The sequence below is a fragment of the Pan troglodytes genome, chromosome 16 (genome assembly GCF_028858775.2).
Source record: "Pan troglodytes isolate AG18354 chromosome 16, NHGRI_mPanTro3-v2.0_pri, whole genome shotgun sequence".
NCBI lineage: Eukaryota > Metazoa > Chordata > Mammalia > Primates > Hominidae > Pan > Pan troglodytes.
In genome coordinates, this window is record NC_072414.2 from 47,217,168 (window position 1) to 47,231,822 (window position 14,655).

The 14,655-nt window shown below is 37.2% G+C and overlaps 1 protein-coding gene across 22 annotated transcripts in view; it reads right to left on the bottom strand.

Moving 5' to 3' along the window:
* Positions 1-5,315: 5,315 nt before the first annotated feature.
* Positions 5,316-14,655, bottom strand: part of RAB27A (RAB27A, member RAS oncogene family) — an 87,900-nt gene continuing 78,560 nt past the window's right edge. For all 22 annotated transcript variants that reach the window (XM_001170998.6, XM_009429166.5, XM_063794956.1 and 19 more), the window contains one exon: positions 5,316-8,046. In XM_001170998.6, coding sequence (XP_001170998.2) covers positions 7,848-8,046 — 199 coding nt within the window. In that variant the 3' untranslated portion in view covers positions 5,316-7,847. The remainder of the gene's footprint in view (positions 8,047-14,655) is intronic.

Consider the following 14,655-nt stretch of genomic DNA (forward strand, 5'->3'; position numbering starts at 1 on the left):
TATGCTATTTACTCTTTCCTGCATCTTGCTGTTGCCTTGTATCCCTTCATTGGAATGTGAGCTCCATGAGGGGCAGGGATTTCAGTTCGTTTGGTTTACAACTACATCCCAGTATCTAGAACAGTCCCTGGCACATAATAGGCATTTGATACATATTTTACTGTAAAAGGGTATTTAACATTCTTTTTCATATATATATGCCATTGTATGAAAGTATTTTAATTGGTCACTAATCGATGGGCATTCTTATCTTTTGATATAATAAGTATCTTTATTGGTACGCTTTTTCAAGAGAGGGTTTATGTAGAACTGCTGGATCAGAGGAGCTGGATATAGATATATAGTTTTAAAATTTGGCAGATAATACTAAATTGCCTTCCAAAAGTTTTTACCAATTAACACTCAGCATCAACAAATAAGATGTCTGTTTCACTACCCTGCTGTGAAAAGTGATCTTTGCCAACCTGAGATGAAAATTTATCTTATTATTATTTCGACTTGAATTTAATTACAAATGATGTTAAGAATCTTTCACAATGTTTTTCAACTTTTTTCTGTGAATTGCCTGTTCAGGTTCTAAGCAGTTTTCTATTCTTTCGTTGATTTTCAACAGCACTTTACACGTTAAGGTTAGTCCTTTGCTGACATGCATTTAGAAATTATTTCCCTATGAATGTTTTAAGCTTTGCTCATGGTATTTTTCCATGCAGAAATATGTTGTTTATATATTCAGATTTATCCAATTTTTTTATGATTTTGGATTTGGTACTTTCCTTTAAACTGCACTTCTCACTCCAAAATTGTTTTTCAAAATGTTTTCTCTTATGTTTTGTAGTTTCATTTTTTTGCATTTGAATTTTCAACTCGTCTGGAATTTAAGTATAAATGACATAAGACTCCAGTGTCTTTCCCTCAGTGCTGTATGTTGATAAAGCATCCTTTCCCCCACTCACTCATAATGTCACATCTATGGCTCCATTTCTGGACTCAGTTCCATCGTTTTATTTGTTAATGTGCCACTGCCCAAATATTTAAATTATTGTCATTTTTTGAATAACTGGGTTTACCTCCTCTCCCTTTCTATTAGTTTTCATGCTGCTGATAAAGACATACCCTAGACTGGGCAATTTATACAGGAAAGAGGTTTAATGGACTCACAGTTCCATATGGCTGGGGACACCTCACAATCACAGCAGAAGCTGAGGAGGAGCAAGTCACGTCTTACATGGATGGCAGCAGGCAAAGAGAATGAAAACCAAATGAAAGGCGAAACCCCTTTAAAATAATCAGATCTCGTGAGACTTATGCACTATCATGAGAACAGTGTAGGGGAAACTGGCCCCATGATTCAATTATCTCCCACCAAGTCCCTCCCACAACACATAGGAATTATAGGAGCTATAATTCAAGATGAGATTTGGGTGGGGACACAGCCAAACCATATCACCCTTCCTTCCTTGTCCTTCTTATTCATTTTTTATCTGGCTGTTCTTCAACATTTATCTTTTCATTTTAACTCTAGAATCAGTTTGTATAGTTATAATCTTCAAATACACACATTTTTCCTTTTATTGGATACTTTTTCTTGTCTAGTCATTCAACCAGTAATTCCAGAGTAATGTTAAATAACAAAGGCACATACCAGAAATTTTAGTAATAAACATCTGCCCAATACTTTATTGTCAACCAAGAGACTGAAAATTATTTTACTTTTCTTTATTCTTCCTCTCCTATCCTCCTCAACAATTATGGAAGAGCCTCACCAATCTTTGCAAACTTTACACAGTTCCTTCCCAACTCTGTTTGTTCCTACTACTTCACCAAGAAATTTTATACCCTTCCCATATACATGAACACCCAGGTTTACCCTCTTACCTTTGATGTCAGAGGCCACATCATTTATCTGTGTTCTTAATTTCATACCTTAAGGCTTCATCTGAGACTTTGTTCCCTTCAGTCCATGAACATATTCAGTGCTTCACTTTAGAATGAATGTGTGTATAGCCAGCCTTAGAAATTGTTTTTTTTCTTTCCACCTATTTTAATGGAATACAAGATTGAACTGAAATCTTGGAAATATGATTCCATTTATCCTTCTTAGGGTTTATGATTCCTAAATCTAAGGGTATGGGTCTTTTATCATTACTGGAAAATTCTCAGCTATTATCTTTTCATATAGTGCCTCTTCCTTCAGTTTCTCTAATTTCTCATCATAGAATTCCTACTAGATATAAGTTGGAGCTTTTTTTCTTCCCTCTGTGTCTTTTAACCCCTCCAGGACTTTCTCCTTATCTCTGTCTGCTGAATTATGGGTAATTTCCTCTGACCTGCCTTCTAGAATTTCCTCTTCAACTCTGTCAAACCTGTCATTTAACCTCTAACCATTAAGTTTTGAATATCAATGGCTGTATTTTTCATTGTTGGAAGTTTTTGGGTTTTTTTTTTTTAATTCAAACCAGTCTGGTATCTTTAATATTGTCTTCTTTTCTGGATTTTTTAGTTCCTTTCATGTTTGTGATTATCTTAAACACTTTGACTTTATGGTCTGCTTCTGATAAGTATATTATTTGAGGTTCTTAAGTGCCAAATCCTGCTGGCTGTTTGGTCTGCTGGCCCTTGCTAATGACTGGAGGTAAGAATGAAGAAGAAATAGATTGTAATTTTTCATTGTAATCTTATCCATAGTAGGGTGTTTTTTGGCCTGTGCAGAAATGTTCCATCTGCAAACATTTTTGCTTTGCTTCCACCAAGTAATCCAGAACAAATCCCTTCTTTAAAATGTTAATTTTTGTTAATTTCTTGATTGAACATACCCAGAAAAATTAGGTATTATACACTTTAACCTTAAACCTGTGTTCAAGCCGACTTGTGGTTGTAAATTTTCACAAGATATTAAAGACATAGACTAGGTTGGCCGGGCACGGTGGCTCACGCTTGTAATCCCAGCACTTTGGGAGGCCAAGGTGGGTGGATCACAAGGTCAGGAGTTCAAGAGCAGCCTGGACAAGATGGTGAAACCCCATCTCTATTAAAAATACAAAAATTAGCCGAGTGTGGTGGCGTGTGCCTGTAATCCCAGCTACTCGGGAGGCTGAGGCAGAGAATTGCTTGAACCTGGGAGGCAGAGGTTGCAGTGAGCCAAGATCTCACCACTGCACTTCAGCCTGGGTGACAGAGCGAGACTCCATCTCAAAAAGAAGAATAAGAAAAAAAAAAAAAAAACCATAGAGCAGGTCCTGGATTTCTGTGTGTTTGGGGACAAAGGGCTGCAGTTTCATCACCCTATTCTCAACAGGCCCAAGGTTTTCTTTACTAATTCTTTGTAGCCATTATAACAAAGCATCCTGATTACCGATACTGGCAAAACCAAACCAAAAGCAAACCACAATCAGCATCAGGTTGTTTTAAGTTCCATCTGTTGTCTGTTTTTAAGGGGAAGGAGGTGGTCTTAGGGCATTGCCCATATTTTTGTGAGAAATCATCGGTACATTTTTAAAAAATATGTTCATACTTTATCCAGCATTATCTAAGTATCTTATAATGGAAGAGCTTATAAGTTTTATAAATACCTATATTACCAATAACAGAAGAGCTGGAAATACCACCATAGAGATTTCCAATTTATAAAAATACTAAGTGAAACATGTCTTAAATAGATTGTTAGCCATCTTGACATCAACTTCAAAAGATCAGAAATTATCTCTCAGAATTCTTAATTTTTTTTTTTTTTGAGATGAAGTCTTGCTTCGTCACCCAGGCTGGAGTTCAGTGGCATGATCTTGGCTCACTGCAACCACTGCCTCCCGGGTTCAAGCGATTCTCCTGCCTCAGCCTCCCCAGTAGCTGGGATTACAGGAATGAGCCACCACGCCCAGCTAATTTTGCATTTTTAGTAGAGACTGGGTTTTACCATGTTGGCCAGGCTGGTCTCCAACTCCTGATCTCAGGTGATCTACCCACTTCAGCTCCCAAAGTGCTGGGATTACAAGCATGAGCCACCACACCTGGCCTAGATTTCTTGATTTCTTACAATGAATTAGTATGGACTTACTATATGTGAACCTTTTTAAACATTTTTAACGCTGTTTTTATTTTCAAATTGCATTCTTCTGTCTTTTAACATTAACAGTGGCCCCTTTTGAAAACTCTTTCTCTTGACCCTGCTGCCTCTTTAAGTCCTTTACTCAGTCAATTAACAAACATTTGAGTACCTATTGTGTACCAGGCCTTTTTCTGAGTGACGGTAACAGTTTTGAAGAAAACTATCTAAATCCCTGTCCTTGTTTGTGGAGCTTGTATCTTAGTGGATGTAGACAAATATATAAATATGTCAAGTGAATCACTTGTCAGCCTCTTGGCTAAGAATAATTGTACATACATCAGGTGGTGAAATATTTACATTGAGTGATATGAAGAAACGCAAAGCAGAACAACAGGTCAAGGAGTGACAATCTGGTTGGGGCCATGAATGGGAGTGACTGCTCTTTTATATAAGGTGGTCAGCAAAGTTCTTTGGACAAAGTGGCATTTGAGCAGTCTTAAAGGATGGGAGAGGTATACATGGAACACTAGCATTCCAGACAGAGGGAACTGCAAATGCAAGAGATCTGAGGCAGGAACATGTTTGACTGCTCCAAGGAGGCCAGTGTGCCTGAGAAGAGTGAGTTGGACAGTGGTAAGAAATAAGGTCAGAAGGTCAGAGAAGCCATCTCTCCACATATACCCTCCTCATCCAATCCATGACTGTACCCGCCCCAGCGTCTCTTGCATCATCTCTCAGCCCTGCCTGATCTTAGTTCAGGCCTTAATCATCCTTGTTTTGTTTATCTGAGATTGTCTACTACAACACTTCCCAAATATAGGTGCTCAATACATGTTTGATAACTTTTTTTTTTTTTTGAGACAGAGTTTTGCTCTTGTTGCCCAGGCTGGAGTGCAACCTCCGCCTCCTGGGTTCAAGCGATTCTCCTGCCTCAGCCTCCCAAGTAGCTGGGATTACAGTCATGCGCCACCACGCCCAGCTAATTTTGTATTTTTAGTAGAGATGGGGTTTCTCCATGTTTGTCAGGCTGGTCTCAAACTCTCGACCTCAGGTGATCTGCCTGCCTCGGCCTCCCAAAGTGCTGGGATTACAGGCGTGAGCCACTGCGCCCAACCTGATAACATTTTTAATTACTTTTCCAGAATATGTTGTCTTGGCTGGCCCCTCAGTGAGCACCTAATGGAACGCGTATCCCTGAATTTCATTTCCTTTGGCATTACAACCTCTGGTATGAAACTTTGTGATAATAAATACAGTTACATTCACACACAAATTTGACAGACTAGACCACTTTTTTATTACAGCTTAATTGGCACATGGTTCACTGAAGATACACTTCACTTTTACATAGGCTTGTAAATAGAAAAATACACTGATGCACAAAAAATATAGTACTTCAATACCAAACTTAAATGATTTCCAAAAAGAATACAGGTTATTTCAATAATTAAAGGTGGCTTTTGTGTGTGCACTATATCATGTATACACTTAATTGTATGTTTAAGGCCAGTGGAATCTATAGCTAATTACTCATTTGGTTCTTGAAAACTGAAACATGCAAACATTCTTATTTCTATGTTTAAAGACATTTAATGTGTTATTCTAACACAAATACACCATATAGAATATGCCCTTATATGTAGCTGTAAGATTATGTTGTACTGCACTGAAGTCTTATGGCAACTATATAAGGCACTGCAGTGTGATTATGACCCTGCTCTTTTTTTTTTTTTTTTTTGAGACAGAGTCTCCTCTGTCACCCAGGCTGGAGTGCAGTGGCGCGATCTCGGCTCACTGCAAGCTCCACCTCCCAGGTTCACACCATTCTCCTGCCTCAGCCTCCTGAGTAGCTGGGACTACAGGTGCCCACCACCACGCCCAGCCCATTTTTTTTTTTTTTTTAGTAGAGATGGGGTTTCACCGTGTTAGCCAGGATGGTCTCGATCTCCTGACCTCATGATCCGCCCTCCTCGGCCTCCCAAAGTGCTGGGATTACAGGTGTGAGCCACCGCGCCTGGCAACCCTGCTCTTGAAATGTCTAAATCTTTTCCTCACTAGCATATACAATTCAAATGCACAGGCCTCCGTGACTTCTTTGGAATTTAAAAGAAGCCTTCATTTCAAGGATAGAAATATGTAAAATTTTACCAACCATGGCTATGTTTGTTATGGGAGTAGTGGAAGGACAGTGGGAAAAAAATAGGTTTTTTCATGATACTTATATTTTTCCTTTTTTAAAAATAAATTTAGGGGGTACAAGTACAGTTTAGATACATGAATATATTGTGTAGTCGTAAAGTCTGGGCTTCTAGTGTAACCATCACCCAAATATACTTGTATTTTTCTAATTACAGTTCTACCAAACATTTGCCACCACAAAATACATGTATTTTTATTCTTTATTTAAATTATGGTGAGTGATATTTCTTCCTAAATAGCCATTAAGATCTCTGGAAGTTTTGATCTACTTTATTCAAACCACTTTAATAAATAAGACTTTTCACCTAAATGAAATACCTTTGAATTTTATAAACAACTTCCATGAAACATATATTAAAACCACCTTTAATTTGGTATGAAGACACTTTGGCAATGCAGCGGAATAAATGATCTTGGCAAGACCCAGCAAGTACAGTAAATGCTCGTGAGCTCTATGAAAAATATAGGCTATAGAATACTTCATTTTTCTTTTATTGAACTACAATACAAATGTGACTGCTTCAATATGAACATCTATCTTCCACCAAATAGCAAACAGGCATCTTATGTAATTAAAGACTAATTATTTCAATTCCACCAATGGAAAAGCAAAACAAGTTGCAAATATCAACAATACAGAGCCTGCTGGTAAAGACAGAGATGAGTAATTTATAAGCTAATAAAGCTGCAGCCTGAGGATGCCAGATCAACATTATAAATATGAAGAAAAAGAAACTAAATATTTACTCATCACAAATAACTCGGCATAAGCACCAGCTATGTTCAGGTGCGGCCAGCACATAGGCCAAGTATAAATGTACAATCACAGTGAACTAAAGCCATAAAATCTAGTTCCCTGACCCTTCAATCAACCATTCAGAGCAATGGGAATATAGCGGGGAGACAGAAGTCCCACTTTGGTTGCTCATATTACATTAAGCCAGCCTGCCCCACCCCAATCCCCTTCCCACCAACAAAAAAGTCACTGTGAGTGTATAATTGGTCAATCCAGTTTATCCAAGGTCTATAGATATAGCCATGATTTGTCCTATATTCATGTTAAATAGAATGCTTACATAAAATTAATACTCAAAGACATTGAGCTGATGTGCATGTATATTCTCTTATTTAACATTTAAGTGGCTTTAATGGTATTTTAGAATGTCACCTATGGCATGAGTCTTTAAATCTGGATTGAAGACTGTGGCGGTTTTATAACTGCATGTAAGATCTTAAATGTAAGACTCTGGGCCTACCTACATTAAGGCAGGTGACAGTACCCTCATTCATTCTACATAATAAATACACTCTTCTGTGACTGCAAAATTCTGAATCCTTGAATGATCTACTATAATAGGCTAAGGTTTTATAAGGCACTTCTGGCTCTGAAATATTTCTCCTAACTCTCAGGCTGAATCTTAAAGAAATATTTACAAAGCTGCAACAAATTAATTTTAGAACCGGATGCTTTATTCGTAGGTCTAATGGGGATGGTGAGAAGCAATTTGTACACAATGCCCATTAATCTCTCACTGTGCCATGTATCAATCATAGAGAAGATCCCAGGCATGGGCCACCTGAACTACTATGTCGCTTACTTGACTTCTCAACAGCCACATGCCCCTTTCTCCTTTTCTTCACTTAACTGATCCGTAGAGGCATGACCATTTGATCGCACCACTCCTTCAGGAATCCAGGACTTGTCCACACACCGTTCCATTCGCTTCATTATCAGGTCCAGAAGCATCTCAATTGCTTGGCTTATGTTTGTCCCATTGGCAGCACTAGTTTCAAAGTAGGGGATTCTGGAAGACAGAGACAACTGAGGTAACAACATGTGGAGGGAAAGGACAGTGACCTTTGCTCTTGATAATTCAAATTAGAGAATCGATAGAATACAAATATACAAGATGACAAACATTTTACCACCCCAGAGTACATTAAAAAGTGAAAAAGACAATAAAATACACTGCATTTCCAGTAGATATGCAAAACTGGAAATTTTAGACTCTTCAAAATATCAATTTTCGGCTGGGCGCAGTGGCTCACACCTCCCAGCACTCTGGGAGGCTCAGGTGGGCAGATCACCTGAGGTCAGGAGTTCAAGACCAGCCTGGCCAACATGCGGAAACCCCATCTCTACAAAAAATACAAAAATTAGCCAGGAATGGTGGCATACACCTGTAATCCCAGCTACTGGGGAGGCTGAGGCTCAAGAATCACTTGAACCCGGGAGGCAGAGGTTGCAGTGAGCCAATATTGTGCCACAGCACTCCAGCCTGGGCAATAGAGTTAGACTGTCTCAAAAAAAATCAATTTTCATTTTTTTAAAGGACCAGATTTATTCAATATATATTTTGGCAATACATATTGATTTACTGTAAAAAATTTATAAAAAGATATAAGTAGGGGATTCTGGAAGACAGAGACAGAATTAAATCTTCTTTCGTTTAAGTTTTTGGAGGGTTTTTTGTTTTGAGACAGAGTCTCTATCACCCAGGCTGGAGTGCAGTGGCACGATCTCAGTTCCCAGGTGACTTCCCAGGCATCGATCCTCCTACCTCAACTTTCCAAGTAGCTGGGACCACAGGCACACACCATCACACCTGGCTAATTATTGTATTTTTTTGTAGAGACAGGGTTTTACCATGTTGCCCAGGCTGGTTTCGAACTCCTGAGCTCAAGCTACCCACCCGCCTTGGCCTCCAAAGTGCTGGGACTACAGGTGTGAGCTGCTGCACCCGGCCTAGTTTTAAGAATTTAAAACTTGATTCTTGGTATGAAAGCCATTTAAATTCCTCTAAGTGAAAAGTAAAACTTTAAAAGTTTTAGAAGAAAATATAACAGACTTATCTTTTTGACATTGGAATAAGAAAGGATTTCTTAATATAGCTATAAAAGCTCAAACCACAGAGAACAAGTTTGATAATCTTGACAATGTTAAAGTTTAAAACTTTGGTGCCACAACATATATCATAAGCAAAGTTAAAAGATGAGCGACAGGCCAAAATGCATGGCATTTCATATAACTTGCAAACGGGTTAGCATCCGAAAAAATAATTCCTCAAATGAATTAAAGTAATAAACAAGATAATACAAAACAGACTAAGGATATGCATGGGAAATTCTAAGAAATTACATTTATGAAAAAATGTTCAACCTCACCCAAAATAAGGGAAATGCAAGTTAAAATAATGGTAGATTAACTCACACCCATCAGATTGGCAAAAATATAGAAATCTCCCAATATCAAGTATTGCCAAGGAGAAGAAAATAGGAACTTGCATTTACTGCTTATGTAAGTATAAACTGTTATAACTACTTTGGAAAATAAGACGGTAATATCTGGTAAAATTGAAACATGCATGCACTATGACCCAGCAACAGCACTCCTGGGTATACATCTAAAGCAGAGCCAAGGCATGTTGATGGGCAGGAAGTGAGTTACAGGGATACATGAGACATCAGCAATCCCTCAGTCCTTAGGGCAACTGAGAAGGTCTTAGGGCAGCCAGAGTCCCTGAACCAGTCTCCTCCAAACTTGAGCAGGCTTATCTATTTATCCCAGTGAGCTGTACAAATATCATTTTCTGCAGGTGCCATCCTATGAAAAATATTCAGAAACCCTGTGCTGGAGCAGCACTATCCAATAGAACTTCCCACAGTGACAGGAACTTTCCATATGTATATCATCCAATACAATAACTACTAGCCACATGTAGCTATTGAGCACTTAAAATGTGGCTAATGCAACCAAAAACGCGACTTTTTTGTTTTTGTTTTGGTTTTGGTTTGTTTTTTAGAGATGGAGTCTCACTTTGTTGCTCAGGCTGGAGTGTAATGGTGTGATATTGGCTCATTGCAACCTCTGCCTCCCAAGTTCAAGCGATTCTCGTCCCTCAGCCTCCCAAGTAGCTGGGACTACAGGAACAGGCCACCACTCCCAGCTAATTTTATCATGTTGGCCAGGGTGGTCTCAAACTCCTGACCTCAAGTGATCTGTCTGCCTCCACTCCCAAACTGCTGGGATAACAGGCATGAGCCACCACACCTGGCCAAAAAACCTGAACTTTTAATTTTAACTTAAATAGCTACATGTGACCAGTGGCTATCATACTGGATAGTGCAGCCCTAGAGAAGCTCTCACATATGTACACGTGGCATCGTCTAATGGAATAGATATTGCAGAACTATTTGTAATAAGGAAAAAATTTACCTAAACGTCCATCAATAAGCGCATGAATAGTGATATTTTTATACAATGAATTATGCAATGCTTAAACTGTATCAACATGGCAAAAATTAAACATTGAATTAAAAAACCAACTTGTATGATACAAGATCATTTGTGTGAAGAACACAATTACACATCATTATAAAAACATCTATGTAGTAAAAGTACAACTTCTTGGACTAGAAATATATAATTTTGACTGCTTTTAGCTAAAAGTAACCGAAAATTGTGGCTCAAAGTGGCATGGATCACAAGTAGGAATTTATTGTAATGCATAATGAACACAGAACTAGAGAGTTTCCAGTGTTAATTCGGTTGCCAAATGGTAGAAACAAAGAGCCTAGATTCATCTCATCCTTCTGTTCTGCCATCCTCCACATGTCAGCTTTCTCCACAATCTGACTCCCTTCATGACCCCAGAAGTTAAAACATTCCAGGCATCACATCTCAACACACCAAAGTTCCAAGGAAGAAAGGACTCTTCCTCTGTGTGCCTCCCTCAGGAGAGGAAATCTTTCCCACAAGTCCCTGGAAGACTTTCCCTCATGTCTCATTGGTCAAAACTGTATCACATGCCAATGCCTAAACCAAACTCTGGCAAGAGGAATGGTACACCATCATCACTGGCTTAAACCAATCAGTCTTCCTGGGCTGGTGGCTGGCACCTGCCTCTCTTAAGTAGCATGTCCTCTAGAAGCAGAGTAGATAGCTAAAGAAAATTGAGATTCTATAAATAAAGGCATGAATATTGTCTAGGCAACCAACAACATCTGCTATAGGAAGTAGACATAGTGTGGTTCCCTCTGAGGAGGTAGGAAGGAGAATGGAATCAGCAAGGAATTTTAAAAGGGACTTCAATTGTATCTGTAAGAAAATTTTATTTTTTATTTATGCATAATATAGTTTCAGAGTAAATATGATCATTTAATACACTGATATAATGTGTAAAGATAAGTATACTTGGGATTCCCATAATCTTAAATATTTGTCTTTTCTTTATACCAGAACGATTGGAATTTTTGCCTCCTAGCTATTTCAAGATATACAATAGATTGTTGTAAACTATAGTCACCCTACTGATCCTTCTAACACTACATCTTATTTCTTCTATCAAACCATATGTTTGTACCTATTAATCAATCTCTCTTCATCCTCCACTCCCTCCTACCCTTCCTGGCCTCTGGTATTCTCCAGTCTACTCTCTATCTTCATGAGATCCACCTTTGTAGCTCCCACATATGAGTAAGAACATGCAACATTCGTCTTTCTGTGTTTGGCTATTTCACGTAACATAATGATCTCCAGTTCCATCCAAGCTGCTGCAAATGATGGGATTTCATTCTTTTTATGGTGGAATAACATTCCATTGTATATATAAACCATATTTTATTTATCCATTCATCCATTGATGGGTAGATTGATTGCATATCTTAGCTCTGGTGGATAGTGCTGCAATAAACATGGGAGTACAGAGAGCAAATACCCTTTTGATATATCTGATATACATCTCTATATATCTTTTGGGATATATATATCTCTCTCTCCTAAGAAAACTTACATAAAACTTTTAAGAAAACTTCCACTAATATATATACACATATATATGTGTGTACATATACATATATACACACATACGTGTACGTATACACATATACACACGTGTACGTATACACATATACACGCGTGTGTACGTATACACATACACACGCGTGTGTACGTATACACATACACACGCGTGTACGTATACACATATACACACGCGTGTACATATACATATACACACATGTGTACGTATACATATACACACGTGTATGTATACATATATACACACGTGTGTGTATATATACACATATATGTGTGTACACATGTGTGTTTATATACATATATACACATATACACATATGTGTATATATACGTGTATATACACATATGTGTATATACACGTATATATACATATATGTATGTACATGTACACACATACGCATATATGTGCGTATGTGTGTACATGTACATATATACGCATATATGTGTGTACATGTACATATATACGCATATATATGTGTATGTGTGTACATGTACATATATACGCATATATATGTGTATGTGTGTACATGTACATATATACGCATATATATGTGTATGTGTACATGTACATATATACGCATATATGTGTGTGTACATGTACATATATACGCATATATGTGTGTATGTGTGTACATGTACATATATATGCATATATGTGTGTATGTGTGTACATGTACATATATACGCATATATGTGTGTGTACATGTACATATATACGCATGTGTGTGTACATGTACATATATACGCATATATATGTGTATGTGTGTACATGTACATATATATGCATATATGTGTACATGTACATATATACGCATATATGTACATATACATATATACACATATGTATATATAGTGTATATATGTGTATGTATACATACACATGCATATATATGTACACACATATATGTGTGTATATATACATACACACACATATATATGTACACACATATATGTGTGTATATATACATACACACATATATATGTATGTGTATGTATATGTATACATACACACGTATATGTATGTGTGTGTATACATACACACGTATATGTATGTGTGTGTATACATACACACATGTATATGTATGTGTGTGTATACATACACACATGTATATGTATGTGTGTGTATACATACACACATGTATATGTATATGTATACACACACACGTGTGTATGTATACACACATATATGTGTAAGTATGTATATATACACATATATATTAGTGGAGTTGCTGGATCATATGGTAGTTCTATTTTTTTTTTTTTAAGAACATCCATACTTTTCTCCACAGTGCTTATGCTAATTTACTTTCCCACCAACAATGTACGGGTTCACCTTTCTCTGCATCCTCACCAGCATCCACTATTGCCTGTATTTAGGTGTGTGGTTTTTTTTTTTTTTTTTGAGGCGGGGGGGAATTACTGCCTATATTTTGGATAAAAGTCATGTTAACTGGATGAGATGTTATCTCATTGCAGTTTTGATTTGCCTTTCTCTGAGTAGTGATATTGAGCATTTTTTCATACACCTGTTTGCCATTTGCAGATCTTTTGAGAAATGTCTATTCAGATCTTTTGCCTATTTTTAAAACAGATTATTTGTTTTTGCTATTGAGTTATTTGAGCCCCTTATATATTCTCGTTATTAATCCCTGATCAGATGGGTAGTTTGCAAATATTTTATCCCATTCTATGGGTTATCTCTTCATTTTGTTGTTTCCTTTGCTGTGTAGAAGCTTTTTAGCTTGATATAAATCCCATATTTCTATTCTTGTGTTGGTTGCCTGTGTTTTGTGGTCTTACACAAAAAGTTTTTGTCCAGACGAATGACCTGGAGTGTTTCCCAAATGTTTTCTTCTAGTAGTTTCATAGTTTCAAGTCCGACACTTAAGTTTTAATTCATTTTGAGTTGATTTTTATATATGGTGAGAGATAGGGGTCTAGTTACATTGTTCTGCATGTGGCTATGTAGTTTTCCCAGCATCATTTATTGAAGAGAATGTCCTTTCCCCTCTGTTCTTGGTACTTTTGTCCAAGATGAGTTGTCTGTAAATGCATGGATTTATATCTGGGCTCTCTGTTCTGTTCCATTGGTCTATGTGTCTGTTTTATGCCAGTACCATGCTGATTTGGTTCCTATAGCTTTGTAGTAAACTTTGAAGTCAGTGTGAGGTCTCCAGCTTTGGGCTTTTTTCTTCAGGATTTTGTCAGTTATTGAGGGTCTTTTGTGGTTCCATATAAATTTTAGGATTTTTTTCGATATTTGTGAAGAATATTATTGGTATTTTGATAAGGATTGCATTGAGTCAGTAAATTGCTTTGGGAAGTGTTATCATTTTAACAATATTAATTTTTCGAGTCCAAAAGTATGGAATATTTTTCCATTTTTGGTGTCCTCTTCAATTTCTCTCATCTGTGTTTTATAGTTTTCCTTGTATAGATGCTTCACTTCTTTGGTTAAATTGATTTCTAGGTATTTTACATTCTTTGTAGCTATTGTAAATGAGATTGCTTTCTTGATTTCTTTTTCAGATTGTTCCCTGTTGGTGTATATAAATGCTAATGATTTTTGTATGTTGATTTTGTATCCTAAAACTTT